General features: G+C 36.9%; 2 protein-coding genes across 11 annotated transcripts in view; both read right to left on the bottom strand.

The window, feature by feature from the left end:
* The window catches only part of SPIRE1 (spire type actin nucleation factor 1), a 209780-nt gene extending 208631 nt beyond the window's left edge, over window positions 1–1149 (bottom strand). Inside the window, exon 1 of one of the 6 annotated variants that reach the window (XM_045457916.1) lies at window positions 267–1149. In XM_045457916.1, the coding sequence (XP_045313872.1) occupies window positions 267–588 (322 nt within the window). In that variant the 5' untranslated portion in view covers window positions 589–1149. The remainder of the gene's footprint in view (window positions 1–266) is intronic. The other 5 variants (XM_045457918.1, XM_045457912.1, XM_045457913.1 and 2 more) reach the window with 5 other exon arrangements.
* A 2226-nt stretch (window positions 1150–3375) lies between these two features.
* Window positions 3376–16940, bottom strand: part of CEP76 (centrosomal protein 76) — a 33752-nt gene continuing 20187 nt past the window's right edge. For 4 of the 5 annotated variants that reach the window (XM_045457920.1, XM_045457924.1, XM_045457922.1 and 1 more), the window contains one exon: window positions 14472–16666. In XM_045457920.1, coding sequence (XP_045313876.1) covers window positions 16528–16666 — 139 coding nt within the window. In that variant the 3' untranslated portion in view covers window positions 14472–16527. Of the gene's footprint in view, window positions 3561–14471; window positions 16667–16940 lie in introns of those variants that run through there. The other variant, XM_045457921.1, reaches the window with a different exon arrangement.

Raw genomic sequence — 16940 nt, 5'->3', positions numbered from 1 at the left:
AAGAGCCGGGCCCAGGAACTGCCAGGGAAAGGGGGGGGGGGGGGCACAGCGGGGATCCTCCTGTGGGAGGTAAGGGTCGCGGAGAGGGGGCAGGGCCCAGGGACTTCAAGGGAAAAGAGGGGCCGAGGAGGGGTCCTCTCGTGGCTGGGGGGGGGTGGGGGGTGGGGGAGGGAGGGGTCGCGGGGCGGAAGGACCAGGCCGGGGACTGCGAAGGAAAGGGGGTCGCGGCGGGGATTCTCCGCGGGGGCGCAGGTCGGCTGCCTCACCCGCAGCAGGGGGCGGCTCTCCCGCGTCGCCGGGCGCCAGGGTGACGGCGCCGTCCCTCCAGACACGGATCTGCGCGGCTGAGCGCACGCGGTGGCGGGGCTGGCGGCGGCCGGCGTCCGCGGCACGCAGGGAGCCGCAGCACTGGTAGCACACGGCCCACGCCTGCTCCTCGTTGATGGGCTGGTTGTAGAGCCTCAGTATCTCCTCCAAGCTCAGCGCGTCCGGCGGACCGCCCGCCGCCTCGGGGTCCGGCGGCCCCTCGCCACCCGCCGGCTCCGCCCGGGGCTCCCCGCCGCCCGCCGGGCCCGCCGGCTGAGCCATCCCGCGGGTCGGCGCTGCGCTCGGCCGCCGCGCCTTGTGCCGGCGTCTCTTCAGGTCCGGAGCATCGTCTCGGCGCGCCGCCGCCTCCTCATCCCCGGAACCGCCCCGCCCAACCTGGCCGCGCGCGCCGCCGCGGGGGACCAGGCAGGGAACGGGGCGAGGGCCCGGCGGCCGTGGGCGAGCGGAGCGCGGCGAGGACGCCGCGGCCGTGCAGACCAGGCCGCCGCCGCCGCCGCCGGCAGCCCGTAGCGACGCGATGGCGTCCGCCGGCCCCGCCCCGCGCCCGTCGCGCGCTCAGTGCCCGGGCTGCGGAGCCGCCCCTCTAGGGGTCCGCACGGCTGGGAGTGTCGGCGTGCGCTCCGCCGCCGCGCTGATCATTCCGACCGCAGTCATCCCCCGCCAAGCGGAGAGGCCGCTGGCGCTGGATCCCCCTGAAATTGGCTCGCCGGAAGTCTAATTAGGAACTCGAACCCAGCCTGGAGCGAATTCCTAATAAAGGTCTGTTGAACTGCTCCGGCACCGGCTCCCAGGCCGCCCCGCCTGCCCCCATCCACCGCAGGACCCCTCCCGCAGGGCGCTGATCCCGCGCCGCCTCCAAGCCTGCACGCGGTTTCTCTTGACCAGCCGACTTCGTACTGAGCCCGGCCTCGCTCCTTCGTCATGTCCCGGACCCGCCCTTGCTCTTTCTGGAGTAGCTGTCGCCATCAATATACCGTATAATTTATTTAGATGTATTGTTTATTGACTAGGTCCTCCCATGTTCATTGTAAGTCCCATGAGGATGGAGGCCTTTTATGGGTTTTGCTCACTGACTTCCCCAAGCGCGTAGATCAGGGCCTGGGATATAAAATTTTGTAAATAATTTGTAGACATTAATTTCGGCATCCTTCCGGATTCATTTTGTAACATTTCTAAAACTCCTAAGTCTCCAATGATCACACCCATCATAGTGCAATTAACCCACCATCATAGTGCAATTAACCCAGTAGATTCAGACGATGTGGAATTGATATCACAGTAGCAAAATTGAACTGAGGGCAATTAGCCATAGAATTCAAGAAATACTGTACTCCCGAGGGCCTTGCTGAATTCATTAAGTTATGCAATAAAACATAATTCTTAGATAAAACAATCACTCATTGGTAAATGAGTTTACTTGGTAACATTCCACTCTGAGGCTAGTCCTGTGTCAGAACTTGACAGAGTTGAAAGCATCAACCAAGTAAGAAATGTATACTAACTACCAATAAAACTTTTAAGGCAGTTTGTGATATTAGATCTCACACTCTTAACAACTGCATCTTGCAGTAGAAATTACAGAGGTCTATTATTTATGCTTAAGATACCACATAGAGTAGTAGTGGGGAGAAGAGAGAAAATCAAAAGGATATTTTAAAAAAGAGTAAGGAATTAAAAGAGAGGGGAGAAAAAGCTTCACCCTAGTCACCTTATGATAATTTCACTACAAGAGATAACAAAACCCCCCTTAAGTAACCTCACTTAATCATAGGTTCATAATTCCATTTGCAAAAATGTGCTATGTGTGCCAATGCCCTGAGAAGAAAGGTCTAATTCCTTATTTAGATGTGGAAACAAAACCCCTTGATTTAAAAATGGGAGAACATTCCCAAAATTTGACATTTAAAAAGTTTAGATCCTGTGTGAATTTTGAAAATAGAGGGCTTTAAAACAGTCCCGACAATGCAGAAAACTAAATGGTCTACTTTTATGGACACCACCACCATCTCCTGGCTGTATAAGATATTGCTGTTTTGTTTCACTCTGATAGCTACAGCCAACCAAGATCAATTACATTTTTGTTCTTATCTTTACTCCCCCCACAAAAGACAATTTAAGTGAATTAATGAATTGATGAATCCATGAGCCAGTCACTTGCTACTCCTGGCATAGGGCAATAAATAAATCTCCAAGTAAAGGTTAACAGTGAAGGGAAGAAGGGAGTGGAAGTGAGAGAAAAATCCAAATTTTACCTCAAATGTTAATATTAAAAGATGTGTTCTTTAAAATGACTCCACAACAGGATTTTTTGTCTTTTCCTAAGTGATAATTTTTAAGCATACAAATACATTTTGGTCACAGGAAGATTACATAAAATAGGTGTTGTGTGTGTGTTTTCTTTTTCCAGATACAAAATCATGACTGATATACTGTATTTCAAGTAACTTTCTGGCCTTTGTGAGTTTATATGGAATTAAGTTGAGGCAAGATGACAAGTGGAATGTTGTTTGATGTATGCAGGAAAAAAGGATAAATCTCCAAAATCTTAGCTATCTTCTATTATAAATCTCTTCATTATATAACCTGAACACTTGACACATTTTTATACAAAGACAGTATACTTCTACTTTTTATATGATTTTCAGAACCCTTTGAAATTTTGATAAGCCCCACGTCCATCATCACAACATTCTGAGAAGGTGACAGCTGACAACTCAAAGACTATCAGAGGTCCGTATATTCTCAGGGCTGAGGCAGTACTGTGGAATGATTTGGCACCTTCCCATTTTCTCATTTTCAATTCAAATTCAAAGATTCAGATACCTTCTTGTAGAGTATATTTTGTTCCAATTTCTGTCACTGATTTTTTTTTCTTGGCTTCACCACTTTAAAAAAATTGCTCTATGTAGTTAAAATGTCTGAACAATTCAAATCAACATGTAAATGTCTCTTTCAAAGTGCTGTGAGATCTGTGAAAAATAGTGGCATGTATTACTCTGAATATGATTTTAGTTTTCATTTTAGTTTTGTTGCTGCATTTACTAAAAATGGAATTCTTGAAATTTTTAATCTTATATTTACTTATCATTTTTGCAGGATAAATGTACTTCATGCTTCACACTCTGGACATGCTGGGTGAGCTGCTATGAGTCTTTCAGAGAGCACAATCTGCCTGTGCAGCCCAAGCTTAATCCAGTCACTCCCAGACAACTGCTCCTAAGAGGCACATTCACCTAGAAAAGTGCACCAAAAAGGAAAAAATAGAACAGCATATTTTTTTCAGTGTTTATAACCTAAATTTTCATTGCCCACAATTATACTACTTTATAATTTTAAAAGTGAACATTTTATACTTTCAAAGTGCTTTCTTCAGTTACACAACTTGAAGGTCAGATATTATTATCCCTATCTTACAGAAGATAAAATATAGGACTAGTAAATGAAAGAGATGGGACTGGAATCCAGGCCTCCTGACCAGCTCAGCTCTTTCTGCTACTTACATTGTCTCTCTACATTGGCACAGAGCAAGAAAAAAGTCCTCACACTTCATTCCTCACTCCACCAAGCATCAGTAGTAAATAAAAAGCAGATGTTTTGAATTTGTACATCCCACTATGATCAACTAAACTTTTGCTATTTCAAACACTTTCAAAGAATAATGTGATACCCCATCTCCCTCCATTTGTCCTGGCATTAAGTTTCACCATAGCGGTCATCTCTCGATAGTAATTATCTTCAAGGTGATCTATAATGACTCCATCCCCATCAGAGAATTGCAGATTATCACTCCTCTAAGGAGGCTAATTCCATCAACAATCCTAAGTGCAGTTTGAAATGTGCGTCTTGTAATTTTGGTAATTAAACTGAATATCAACCCAAAATCTTTAAAATTAGTCATGAAAACTAGCATGTGACCTTATACAGAGAACCAAAAGTATATAGACCAGATAAGAATACAACAAAATTGGTTTCTTCTGGTCTGTACTTGTAAAAGAATTAACTTTTTTCCCCAATGCCGAAGATAAATGTTCATTGAGAAACATTTAGAAAATTCCCATGAATACCCTTTTCCTAAGTTGTATTCTAAACCAGTTGTTTGCCACAACATATTCATTCCATAGCATCTAATGTATTCATAAATTTACCTATCCTACTTTGATGAGATCGAGTTACATACCCACTGATAAAAACTGAGGAGAAGTAGAGGAATGAGGTAAAATATCTCAACAGTAGCATATCAGTATGTTCATGAAGGATTTGGGGAAATACTCGGTCAAACAATAGTCATGTTTCACCTCATTAACGTGATTCTCCTTTGAAACAATTACTTTTAAACCAACAAGGAAAGATGGTCTTCTGATTCTGATAGATAAGTGGAATCATTAGCTTCAATTAGTAAAGAAGATTCGATTTGGAAAAGACCTCATAGATCTAAATCTTAGCACAACCCATTATTTTACTTATAAAAATTTGAGTCTGCAGAGGTTAAGTGACTTACCGCAAATTGCTGACAGTTGCCAAAAGTAAATATACTTCAAATATACTTCCTTTAACATAAGGTTTTTAGATCCTGTTTTTTACCCATATTACCTTACCTCTCATCAGATTTCAAGTTAGGATAAGCAGTAGCTTATTTCTCAATTCCAATGGAAAATTGAAAAGAACACAAGGCACAAAAATATCTTTATTTGATAGCAAAATTTTGATGTTCGACAACACTTGCTTGAAAATTGTAGAGTTCTCAATAAAACTTTTAAGAAACCAGAGTTTTACGTTGTGTAAGTTAAAGAGAAATCCATTTTCAGACTGAAGTCATTCTCTGTTGTTGTTTTTTTCATTGTGAAAATGAAGTCATACTTATGAGGTAAAGCTAAAATATTTTTTCAAACCTCTATATTTAATTTTTGCTGAACTTTATACAAAAAAAAAAAAAAAAAGTCCCTTTCTTATTGTTCAAAAGATTGTCTTTTTTCCCTAGTGTGCAGGTAGAAGTCTGGAGCTGCTCTTGGCCCTAGCATATTCTATATGACTCTGTGAAAGGCTCATTTCTCTTCCAAGGTTAATATGTAACTAGCACAAAATATGGCTTACCTTTAATTCAATTAAATAAGCAATGAATTAAGCCTTGCTTTGGTAATTTTTGTGGACAGGTATAGGTAGGGCAGGACTCCTTATATTTTAGCAGTGCTTTTCCCTCAGGTTTTTCCCCAAACTATTTTCTTAACCTGAATTCTTGTGTCCTCTTGATCCTTTCTTAATAGCCATTAATGGAGTACAATGTCTTTCTTTCTCTTATATGCTATGCATGTTCATTCCTCATGAGAACTGGAAGTATAAACCTGGTTCCTACTTTTTGTCTAGTAATCATAATCCTTTCTAAGAGATGTTAGAAAAACATCATTGACATTAAAATTCATAAAGACATGACTCCCAGATCTCAACCTAAAACTATGACAATATTTTAAACAAACTTCCTAACACTTTGCTAAGTAATTATCATTTTTCAAGTGCAATACTGTCATAATGCCATTTGACATTTTCAGTTCTAACTAAATTATATAGTATTCATTTTTTTCTTTGTAGCAGAAGCAATTTTTATGTTGTAGGATTATAAATATTGGGCCAACTTTCCTCAGCTAAAACAGAGCACTAGAGCAAGCACCAAGATAATTTAGGCCAACTGTTCACAACTTTTATTCTGACCTAACACATAAGATAGAGGACATTCGTTTATACAACACTCCTACAAGCATATCCAGGGATATTTCACATTCTCAGCCACCTAGCTATATACCTCCACTTATTTCTCTCCCACAGAGGAAAGCTTATCATTATGCGAAAATGAACATGACATCATTAAAAGCCCAATGGTGTAGCGTTAACCCCTTGAATTTGTCTTGTAAAGTAAATTAATACATTAATACTTAAAACTCTTTCAAAGCGCCTAAAAATGTGTAAAATAACTAAGAAGAGTTTATGAAGTAACATATAGAAGTCTATTAAAAGATCACAAGAGATTTATCTAATGCAAAGCCATAAGTAACCTTGCCATTAAGTTTACCTGTGCAGTTCACGACGCAAAAAGTAGCATTTTTCAGTGATTGACCAAATGACAAGAACCTCTTTTACATATATTTAAGAAAAAATATACTATATAAAGACATATTTCAAAAAGACTTCGGGTAATTCTGAAAACGTCTTTGAAAAAGAACCTAATATTGCCATGGAAATTTGCAAAGAAGTAACCTTTGAATTAATTTCTTCTACTATATTTAAAACAACTGCTACTGGTAATGTATAAGCTATTTAACCGATTCTTACTATCAGGTTTATTAAGAACTGAAGATTCCAACCTAACATCTTTGAACTAATCCAAAGACACTAGTTTTAGTAATATATTGCCAGAAAAAAATAATCAAGTTTCATTCAAAAAATTATTTATAAATTTAGTTTAAAAAATTCCATATATCACTGGAATTAAGGTAGTATAAAACTAAAGTTGATTCTCGTAAGTTAAGATGTATATGAGAAACCCTAGAGCAACTATCAAAAAATAAATAAAAATACAATGACAAAACAGTTAAAGACATTTAAATGCTACATTAGAAAATATTCACTTAATGCAAAAGCAAGCAGTAAAGGAGAAATAAAGGAATAAAAAAGGCATGAAACACAAAACAAAAAGTTAAATGGCAGACATTAAACCCAGCTGTACCAATAAGAACATTAAATGTGAATGGATTTAACAATCCAGACAAAAGGCAGAGACTGTCAGATTGGGGAAAAAAGTAAGATTTGACTATACACCATATACTAGGGATATACTTTAAACTGCAAGATATGAATTGATTAAAAGTTAAAGGATAGAAGAAGACATAATCATGTAAACAGCAACCACAAGAAAGTTATACTAATATCAGAAAAAGTAGACTTTAAAACAAAAATATTATTAGAGACAAAAAGGGACATTTTAAAAAGGACATATGCACATGACAATTACAATCATATATATCAAAGCACGAAAATATATCAAACAAAACCTGAAAGGAATGTAGGGAGAAATAAACAACTCAGCAGCAATAGTTGGAGGACTTTAGGGACACTTGGGTGTCTCAGTTGGTTAAGTATCCAACTCTTAATTTCACCACAAGTCATGATCTCATGGTTTGTGAGTTCGAGCGCCACATCAAACTGTTAGGGCTGAGCCTGCTTGGGATTCTCTCTCTCCCTCTCACTCAAAATAAATAAATAAATAAAAAATAGTTGGAAGATTTCAATACTCTTCTTTCATTAATGATTGAACAACTAGAATAAACCATTAATGGATACATAAACAAGGATATATTTGAACACTATAAACAACCAGACCTAACAGACATCTATAGAACACTCCACCCAGCAACAGAATATGCTTTTTTTCTTAATGCACATGTGAACATTCTCCAGGATAAATATGTTAAGCCACAAAACAAACCTCAATAAATGTAAGAGGATAGAAATAATACAAAGTATGTCCCCTGGCCACAATAGAATGAAATTAGAAATCAATAGCAGGAGAAAAAATTGGTTAACTCACAAACATATGGAAATTAACACACTCCTAAATAGCCAATGGGTCAAAGAAGAAATCAAGAGACATCAGAAAATACTTTGATATGGATGAAAATGAAAAAAAAAAAAAATACCAAAATTAATGAGATGCATATGAAGGAGTGCTTACAGGAAAATTTATAGCTGTAAATGACTATATTAAGAAGAAAGATCTCAAATCAATAACCTAACCTTCTACATTAAGATACCAGAAAAAGAAGTACAACTAAACCTAAAGCAAGGACAGAAATAATAAAGATCAGGGTAGAAATGAATGAAAAAGGAATAGAAAAACAACAAAGAAAAATCAGTGACACCAAACCCTAGTTCTTTGTTATGATCAACAAAATTGGAAAAAAAAAAAAGAGAGAGAGAAGACTCCCATTAGTAGGATCAGAAATGAAAGAGGGGGCCGCTTGGGTGGCTCAGTAGGTTGGGCATCCGACTTCAGCTCAGGTCATGATCTCACCATCCATAGGTTCAAGCCCCACATCAGACTCTGTGCTGACAGCTCAGAGCCTGGAGCCTGCTTCGGATTCTGTGTCTCCATCTCTCTCTGCCCCTCCCCCGCTCAAGCTCTGTCTCTGTCTCTCTCAAAAATAAATAAACATTAAAAAAAAATTTTTTTAAAGAAATGAATCATCACCACTAGCCTTATAAATATAAAAAGGATTATGAAGAAATACCATGAACAACTGTACACCAAAATTAGATAACTTAGATGAAATGGATAAATTCCTATAAAGACACAAACTATCAAAACTGCCTCAAGAAGAAACAGACAATCTGGATAGACCTATAACAAGTGAAGCAATTGAGTTTGCAATCAAAAAACTACTCACAAAGCCCAGGACCAGATGGTTTCTGAATTCTACCAATTAAAGTGAAAACTGAATCAACTTTGCACAAACTCTTCCAAAAAACAGAAGTGAGGAACACTTCCCAATTCATTTTATGAGACCAGGATTATCCTGATATCAAAATCAGACAAAAGATATTACAAGAAAAGTAAATTACAAACCAGTATCTCTTATGAATACAGATCGAAAAAATCCTCATCAAAATACTAGCAAACTGAACACATAGCAGCATTTAAAAAGAATTATACACCATGACCAAGTACAATTTATCCTAGAATTTCAAAGTTGGTTTAACATTTGAAAATCAAGTCATGTACTACATTATATCAATAAATAAGAAACAAAAATCACATGATCATCTCATTAGATGTAGAAAGAGCATCTGACAAAAATCCAACACTCTTTCATAATAAAAATAAAAACAACTAGGAGTTAGATGGGAACTTCCTCAACCTGATGAAGGGTATCTATGAAAAGTTAACATCATAGTTAATGGTGAGTTATTTCTCCCTAACATCATGAACAAGACAAGAATATCTGCTCTCATCACGTCTCTTCAACACTGTGTTGGAGGTACTAGCCAGAGCATTTAGGTAAATGAATGAATGAACGAATGAATGAATAAATGTCATCTAGGTTGGAAATGTAGAAGTAAAACTACTTCTATTTGCAGGTGTCATAATCGTGTATAAAGAAAATCCTAGGGAATCCACTAAAAAAACTATTGGAATTACTAAATGAGGTCAGCAAGCTTGCATGATACAAGATGAATCTACAAAAATCAATTATATTTTTAATCACTTGCAATGAACAATCAAACATGAAACTAAGAAAACATTTACAATAGCCATCAAAAAGATAAAATGGGAATAAATTTAACAAAAGTACAAAACTTATACTCTGAAAACTACAAAACATCGTTGAGAAAAATTAAAGATTTAAAATAAATGGGAAAACAAGCCATGCTCATAAATCAAAAGACTTAATATTGTTAAGATGGCTATACTCCTCAAGGGGCACCTGGCTGGCTCACTTTGTAAAACATGCAACTCTTGATCTCAGGATTGTGAGTTAAAGTCCCATGTTGGGGCTTTTAGGGGAGAAAAAAATGCCAATACTGCCCAAAGCGATCCACAAATTCAAGGCAATCCCTCTTATAATTCTGGTGTCTGATCTTGCCATTTTCAATGATGTAGATGGAGCTAGAATATATTATGCTAAGTGAAATAAGTCAATCAGAGAAAGACAAATACCATGATTTCATTCATATGTGGAATTTAAGAATCAAAACAGATTAACATATGGGAAGAGGGTGGGAAGAGAAGAGAGGGAAACAAACCACAAAAGACTTAATGACAGAGAACAAACTAAGGGGTTGACAGAGGGAGGGAGGTAGGGAGATGGGCTAGATGAGTGATGAGCACTAAGGAGGGCACTTGTGATAAGCATTGGGTGTCGTATGTAAGTGATGGATGAATCACTGAATTCTCCTGAAACAAACAAACTTCTGGTTGTTTTATAGAAACTGACAAGCTGATTCCAAAATTCATATGGAATTGCAAAGGACTCAGAATAGCCAAAACAATCTTGAAAAAGAACAAAGTGGAGGACTCTCACACTTTCCAAATTCATTTTCTTTAAAAAAAAATTTTATGTTTTTATTTTTGAGAGACAGAGTGTGAGTGGGAGAGGGGCAAGAGAGAGAGAGGGAGACACAGAATCTGAAGCAGGATCCAGGCTCTGAGCAGTCAGCACAGAGCCCGACACAGGGCTCAAACACATGAACCGTCAGATCATGCCCTGAGCCGAAGTCAGACGCTTAACCGACTAAGCCACCCATGCACTCATTTTCTTTTGAATTAAGCGCTACACCCAACATGGGGCTTGAAGTCACAACCCCAAGATCAAGAGTCACATGCTCCACCAACTGAGCCAGCCAGGCACCCCTCATACTTCCCAATTTCAAAACATACAACGAAGCAATGATAGATGATCAAAATGTGGTAGAGGAACAATAAAAAGAGTGGCACCAATAACAATAGAGAATCATGACTCTCTATTCCTACATCTTTTGTCAACTAACAAGCTTGTCAAGATCATTCAATGGGGATAGAATAGTCTTTTCAACAAATGGTGAAGAAATACCTCAATATTTATATGCAAAAGAATGAAGAATGTTACCTGACAACATACACAAAACTTAAATGAAAAGGGATCAAAGACCTAAGAGCTAACACCATAAAACTCTTAGAAGAAAACAGGGGTAAATCTTCATCATCTTGGATTTGGCGATGGATTCTTAGATATGACAATAAAAGCAAGAGCAACAACAACAAAACAGATAAATTGGCCTTTGTCAAATTAATAACTTTAGTACTTCAAAGACACAATCAAGAAGACAACCCATAGAATGGAAGAAAACATAGACAAATCATACTATCTGATAGGAGACTTGAATTTAAAATATATAAAAGACTCTTACAACTCAATAATAAAAAGACAACCCAACTTAAAAACGGGCAATGGATCTAAATAGACATTTCTTCAAGGAAGATATACAAATGGCCAACAAACACGTGAAAAAAAATGCTCAGCATCATTAGAGATCAGGGAAATGTAAGTAAAAACCACAGGGAGATACCACTTCACACACCCTAGGATGACTAGAATCAGAAAGTCAGGTAATAACAAGGTGTTGGCAAGAATGTGAAGAAATCAGAACCTTCATCCACTGCTGGTGGGATTGGAAAGTGGTGCAGTTGCTTTGAAAATCTATTTGGCATTTCACTAAAATGTTAATTATTATATTAACCCAGCAATTCCTCTCATAGGTATATATATACTCAAAAGAAATGACACATGCCCACACAAAACCTTGGACATGAATGTTTATAGCAGCATTATTTAGCCAAAAGATGGAAACAACCAAAATGTCTATTGATTGACAAATAGATACACAAATATGATGTAACTATGCAAGGGAAAATTTGCCCAAAAAAGGAATGACATAATGATACATGCTACAACATGGATAAATCTTATACATTATGCTAAGTGAAAGAAGCCAGTCACAAAAGACCATATATGATTCCATTCAAAAGAAAATCCAGAGTAGGGAAATCTACATAGAAAGTAGATTACTGGTTGCTTAAGGCTAGGAGGCAAAGAGGGGAGATAGAGTAATAGTTAAAGGGTACAGTGTTTCTTTTTGAGGTGGTAAAATGTTCTAAAATTGATTGATAATGGTTGCACATCTCTCTGTATGCAAACCACTGAACTATATACTTTTTTTGAATTATATACTTTAAAATGGTTAATTGTATAGTAGGCAAATTATATTAATAAAGCTGTTAAAAATTAGTGACAAAATCTGTTTGCTTATGTTCAAATCAAATAGATTTAACTTCTGACAATCATCTTACAGTTTTGTACTACCGTTGCTCCCATTCCCTCACTGGACACTTTGTACAAGGAAAAGATTTTGTAAAAGTTCAGTAACAAGTAGCCAGTTAAACAACTAATTTGTAAATAAATGGATTTCAGAATTAAAACAGACTGAATAGGACTGAAATATTTTCTAGATGCATGTTAGTGGGCACTACTCTTATATGTCAGTTTACTGAATCTCTTAAGTATACAAATAGTTGAATTCTACACCACAAGGAATCTCAAACAGCTCACTGCCCCTCTAAGGGCTTCAGCTTCCCTAGGCCAGACTCCCTGAAAGGTAATTGTGGCCTCATCTGTCATTGACCTGATACCCCAAATATCACCGCAATTTTTTATAGGTTATGTGATAAGTATCATAAAGACTGGTGCCTTCCATGTCCCTGTCTTGGGTAGAACCACTAAAATGAAAATTTTCCATACTATGTGGGTTACTTGGTCATATCCAGAAATGCCATCCCCAGAGGAAAGAAAAACTCACATTGTACAGAGATATAGCAAAAAGAAGCAAACTCAAAGTCAGAACTTGGCTTTAGAACTGATCTTTTAGAAATATTATCTTTAGACAGGGAACTTCACTTCTCTAGATCTCCATTTCGTTACTATATAAATTAAGTGGACTAGAAGACCTAAGATTCTGTTCAAGTCCAAAATCCTGTAATTCAAAACCGTGAAATATTAAATCACATGTAAAAATAGCATAAGTATAATGGTAGTTAAAACTGTATAGATGCAAAACCAAAAAAAAAAAAAAAATAGCTACCTTCAAAAACACTAGGAAACATCTGTTTTTGGAGTATTAGTACAAGTCTAAATTCCATAGAATCAGAGAAAGAAATCTTTCCTGAGAGTATATGTGAACTAACAACCAGCTAATAACCTCCTCTACCTTCCCTTCTAGTATCCATGACTATTTCAACACTGGTGTCACGTAGTGAATTCACAAACCAAATAAAGGTCCAATGTAATTACAAGGACTATGCCAACCAAATCTCAGAAGAAAATATTAAACATTTAATACCCACACTTAAATGCATTGATGACTGTACGTGAACTTGTGTTTTAAATGTAGAATATGCTATAAACAATATAGAATATGCTATAAACAATAAACAATAGGTTCTTCAAAATTAGATGGCTTCCAGTTTATATGTTTGACTATTTTGTTTTTAATATTTTATAAAGGCTTTGGCTAATCCCAAATTATTTTTCAACTGCCAACAGCTTGAAAACAATGCTACTTTTTCATTGGTTTAAAAGTTAAGAGCACATTAAAAAAGGGGCGCCTGGGTGGCTCAGCTAAGCGTCTGACTTCGGCTCAGGCCATGATCTCACTGCTTGTGAGTTCGAGCCCCGCATCAGACTCCGTGCTGACAGCTCAGAGCCTGGAGCCTGCTTCAGATTCTGTGGCTCCCTCTCTCTCTCTCTGCCCTCCCTCGCTCACACTCTGTGTCCCTCAAAAAATAAATATTTAAAAAAAAAAGCATGTTAAAAAAACAGATCATCTAATTCCTGTACTTATCTCCATTAAATAGAAAGTATGAAATTATTATCTGAACTGTAGTCTAACTTTAACTATGTTCCTGTTTAGTACAGCATGAAATCAGAAGTATAAATGGGTTAGTTTAAACAATCGATGGTTTGTAACTAATGTATTCTGATGGTCAGCTATATGGCATAGAATAATACTTTAATAGCAACAGTCTTTTCAAATATAAAGGCTACTTTTTTTGGTTCAAACCTTGTCTTTGTTAAAAAATAGAAAACTGGGTTTCAAATACGTGTACTTTCCAGAACTGCCAGGTTGTCAATGTGTTTTTGCAGATATCAAAAAATGTATACCTCAATACAAGAAAAAAATTTAACAGCACTTGGAGTGTTTACTTGGTTGGAACTAAATTTAATAACTTTTATTCAACAGGTTCATGCTAGAGTAATGAACTTTCTAGGTTTCTGATAATCTTCTACTAAATAAATACACCTATGTATTATACACACACACATATATATGTATAGGGAACTGTACTAGCGTACATATTGTCTAAAAGAACATATTAAAGACATTATATAAAAAATTTTACATTTTTAATAGGAAAACAACCTTTATGACAGCTAAATAGACAAGATATATTTAATTTTTAAAAAGAAAAATTGTTAGTAATAAGAGTAGAATTCTAGTGATAAATGCACTGAAATAATCTTTTGAAATAAACCACCTTTACAGAAAATTATTAATGCCAGACTCTATTAAAGTGCATAAAAAGGAAATTTATTTCAGAATTTATACCAAAGGTGCATTATGGATACATGTGTTACTCTGGTACAGTAAGGCAGGAAGCCCAGCCTCAATGATAATATAGCCTTCATCCTAACATAGTCTGCCTCTTAGTATGTGCCTCATAAATAGTTTGTTCCAAAAGGTGAAAATTACAAGCGATTTTCTCTATTGATAGCTTTATGAGTAATTTTGACAACAGAATAAAAAAGTCTTAATTCTTATTTTCCTAATTCTCTAAAGTCATGTCAGTCTCACAAGAAATATCTGATTATTGTTTTCAAAGAAAACTGAGAAGAGGGATATTTTCAGACTTTTTAAGCAAGCTAAATCATAAATACCATATATAAAAATAAAAGGTAAATTTTAGGCTATCTCTAGATTTTAATTTTTTTAAAAAACATTAAATCATTTTATTTGCAATGGTGAGGTAAAGTGATGAAAAGAAAAACTTGCACAGGTGCTTTCTTAAGAAGACCAATAGATAAAGCAACTGAATCAAGAACTGTGCACAGAGGTGCTGAATGGACAGTCATAGCTACCACATCATGCAGTTTATTACAAAAAGTGAAACTGCTATAGCTTTTTTAATGTTCACTGTTGCTCTCTTAAAACCTTGCTCAATTTTAGGGGCACCTGGGTGGCTCAGTCAGTTAAGCATCTAACTTCGGTTCAGATCATGATCTTGCAGTTGATGAGTTCAAGCCCCACGTTGGGCTCTGTGCTGACAGCTCAGAGGCTAGAGCCTGCTTTGGATTCTGTGTCTCCCTCTCTCTCTGCCCCTCCCCTGCTTGCACTGTCTCTATGTCTCAAAAATAAATAAACATTAAAAAAAAATTACATATAAAAAAAAGGCTTGCTAGATTTTAAAACAAGCATCAGAAGGAAGTCCCTTACATACGCTTATTTTTCAGTGGCCTCACATAATGATTCTCCCATTTAGAGTAGTTACATATACACTGATGTTTTTATCACAATGAAAAAAGGGAAGAAAGAAAAACAAATGTGGGTTTATAAGATGGAATCCATGAAGAGGCTAATAATGGATCCTTTGACTACAGAAAATCAGCAACAGACTGCAAGTATTAATTATAGAAAACAAGGGCACCTGGGTGGCTCAGTTGGTTAAGTGTCCGACTTTGGCTCAGGTCATGATCTCAGAGATCATGAGTTTGAGCCCCGCATCGGGCTCTGTGCTGACAACTCAGAGCCTGGAGCCTGCTTGTTCTCTGCCCGCTCTCTCTCTGCCCCTCCCCTGCTTGCACTCTGACTCTCTTAAAAAAATAAATTAAAAAAAATTAATTATAGAAAACACTTTATCAGTATCATAAAAAAAGAGTATGATAATTTTTTCTAAAATACTCAATTCATTTTTATGATGATTCAATCAAACACTTATAAATTATTCATGTACTTTTCTGTGAGTTTTTTTTATTATTAATATTTATGTTTTCGGGTATTAGCTTTTCCTGCTCTTGCATCGAAGTCCTCCCATAAATCCCTGGAAAGTCATAAATATCCCTATAGCCATGGGTACACCACTAAAGTGATAATTCATCAAGATGTATTTTCACCTAATAAATAAACCTGTTGTGAGGTTAATTTCTATTTATATAAAATAATCCCATTTAAGCTATGAAAAATAATGTTCCATATTGACTTTACTATGGCTCAAACCCTCAGACAAATAAGTATCTCTCTGATTGCCTGTTAATGCAAAGAAAACTGGGTAAATTTTATATTCATATTTAAACTACTGAATACCTGTAAACAAAGTAGCATTTATTAAAATAAAATAAACACTTAATTTATACTAAATTCCACTCAGATTTATACAAGTTTTTCATTCTTAATTTTTAAATACATACATGATTTTTTCAAACATTTTCAGTCAGGTATATACAATAGTAAAATATGACATCCAAGCCAGAATGTGATTTTTAAAATAATGAACCTCTAAGCAGCTAGTAATGTACAATGTGTAAAATTCCAATAAAACACAGGTATATTCTTACAGAAATGTTAGTCCTATAATACTGAGCGATATTTACAAGCAAACATGATCCAAACAGCACAAGCAGATTCAGGGTAAGTAAACACTCGGACACGAACTGCCAGTCGCACCTGGTCTCCACGGCAACAGATTATTTCTTCACAGAAAGGAGACCTACAGAAGAAAGAAGATTTATTCAATTAAGAAGTGAACATAGGTTTTACTTTTTTCCAAGTAAGTCAGCATTTAAAATAATTTTTAAAAATCCTGTCTCTGCTACCAACAACCCTGTAATTTTGGTTAAGCTATCCGAATTATAGAACATTTCCTCACAGTGTATAAATTTAAAAAATTACACTAGAAAAGATCAGAAATCTTCAACTAATATTGCACCAAAATCAATGGGAAAATTATCCAACTACCTAGAGCTACATTTCAGACTCACAAT

The sequence above is a fragment of the Leopardus geoffroyi genome, chromosome D3, assembly GCF_018350155.1.
Source record: "Leopardus geoffroyi isolate Oge1 chromosome D3, O.geoffroyi_Oge1_pat1.0, whole genome shotgun sequence".
In the NCBI taxonomy this organism is placed as follows: Eukaryota; Metazoa; Chordata; class Mammalia; order Carnivora; family Felidae; genus Leopardus; species Leopardus geoffroyi.
This window is presented reverse-complemented; position numbering and strand designations above follow the sequence as displayed.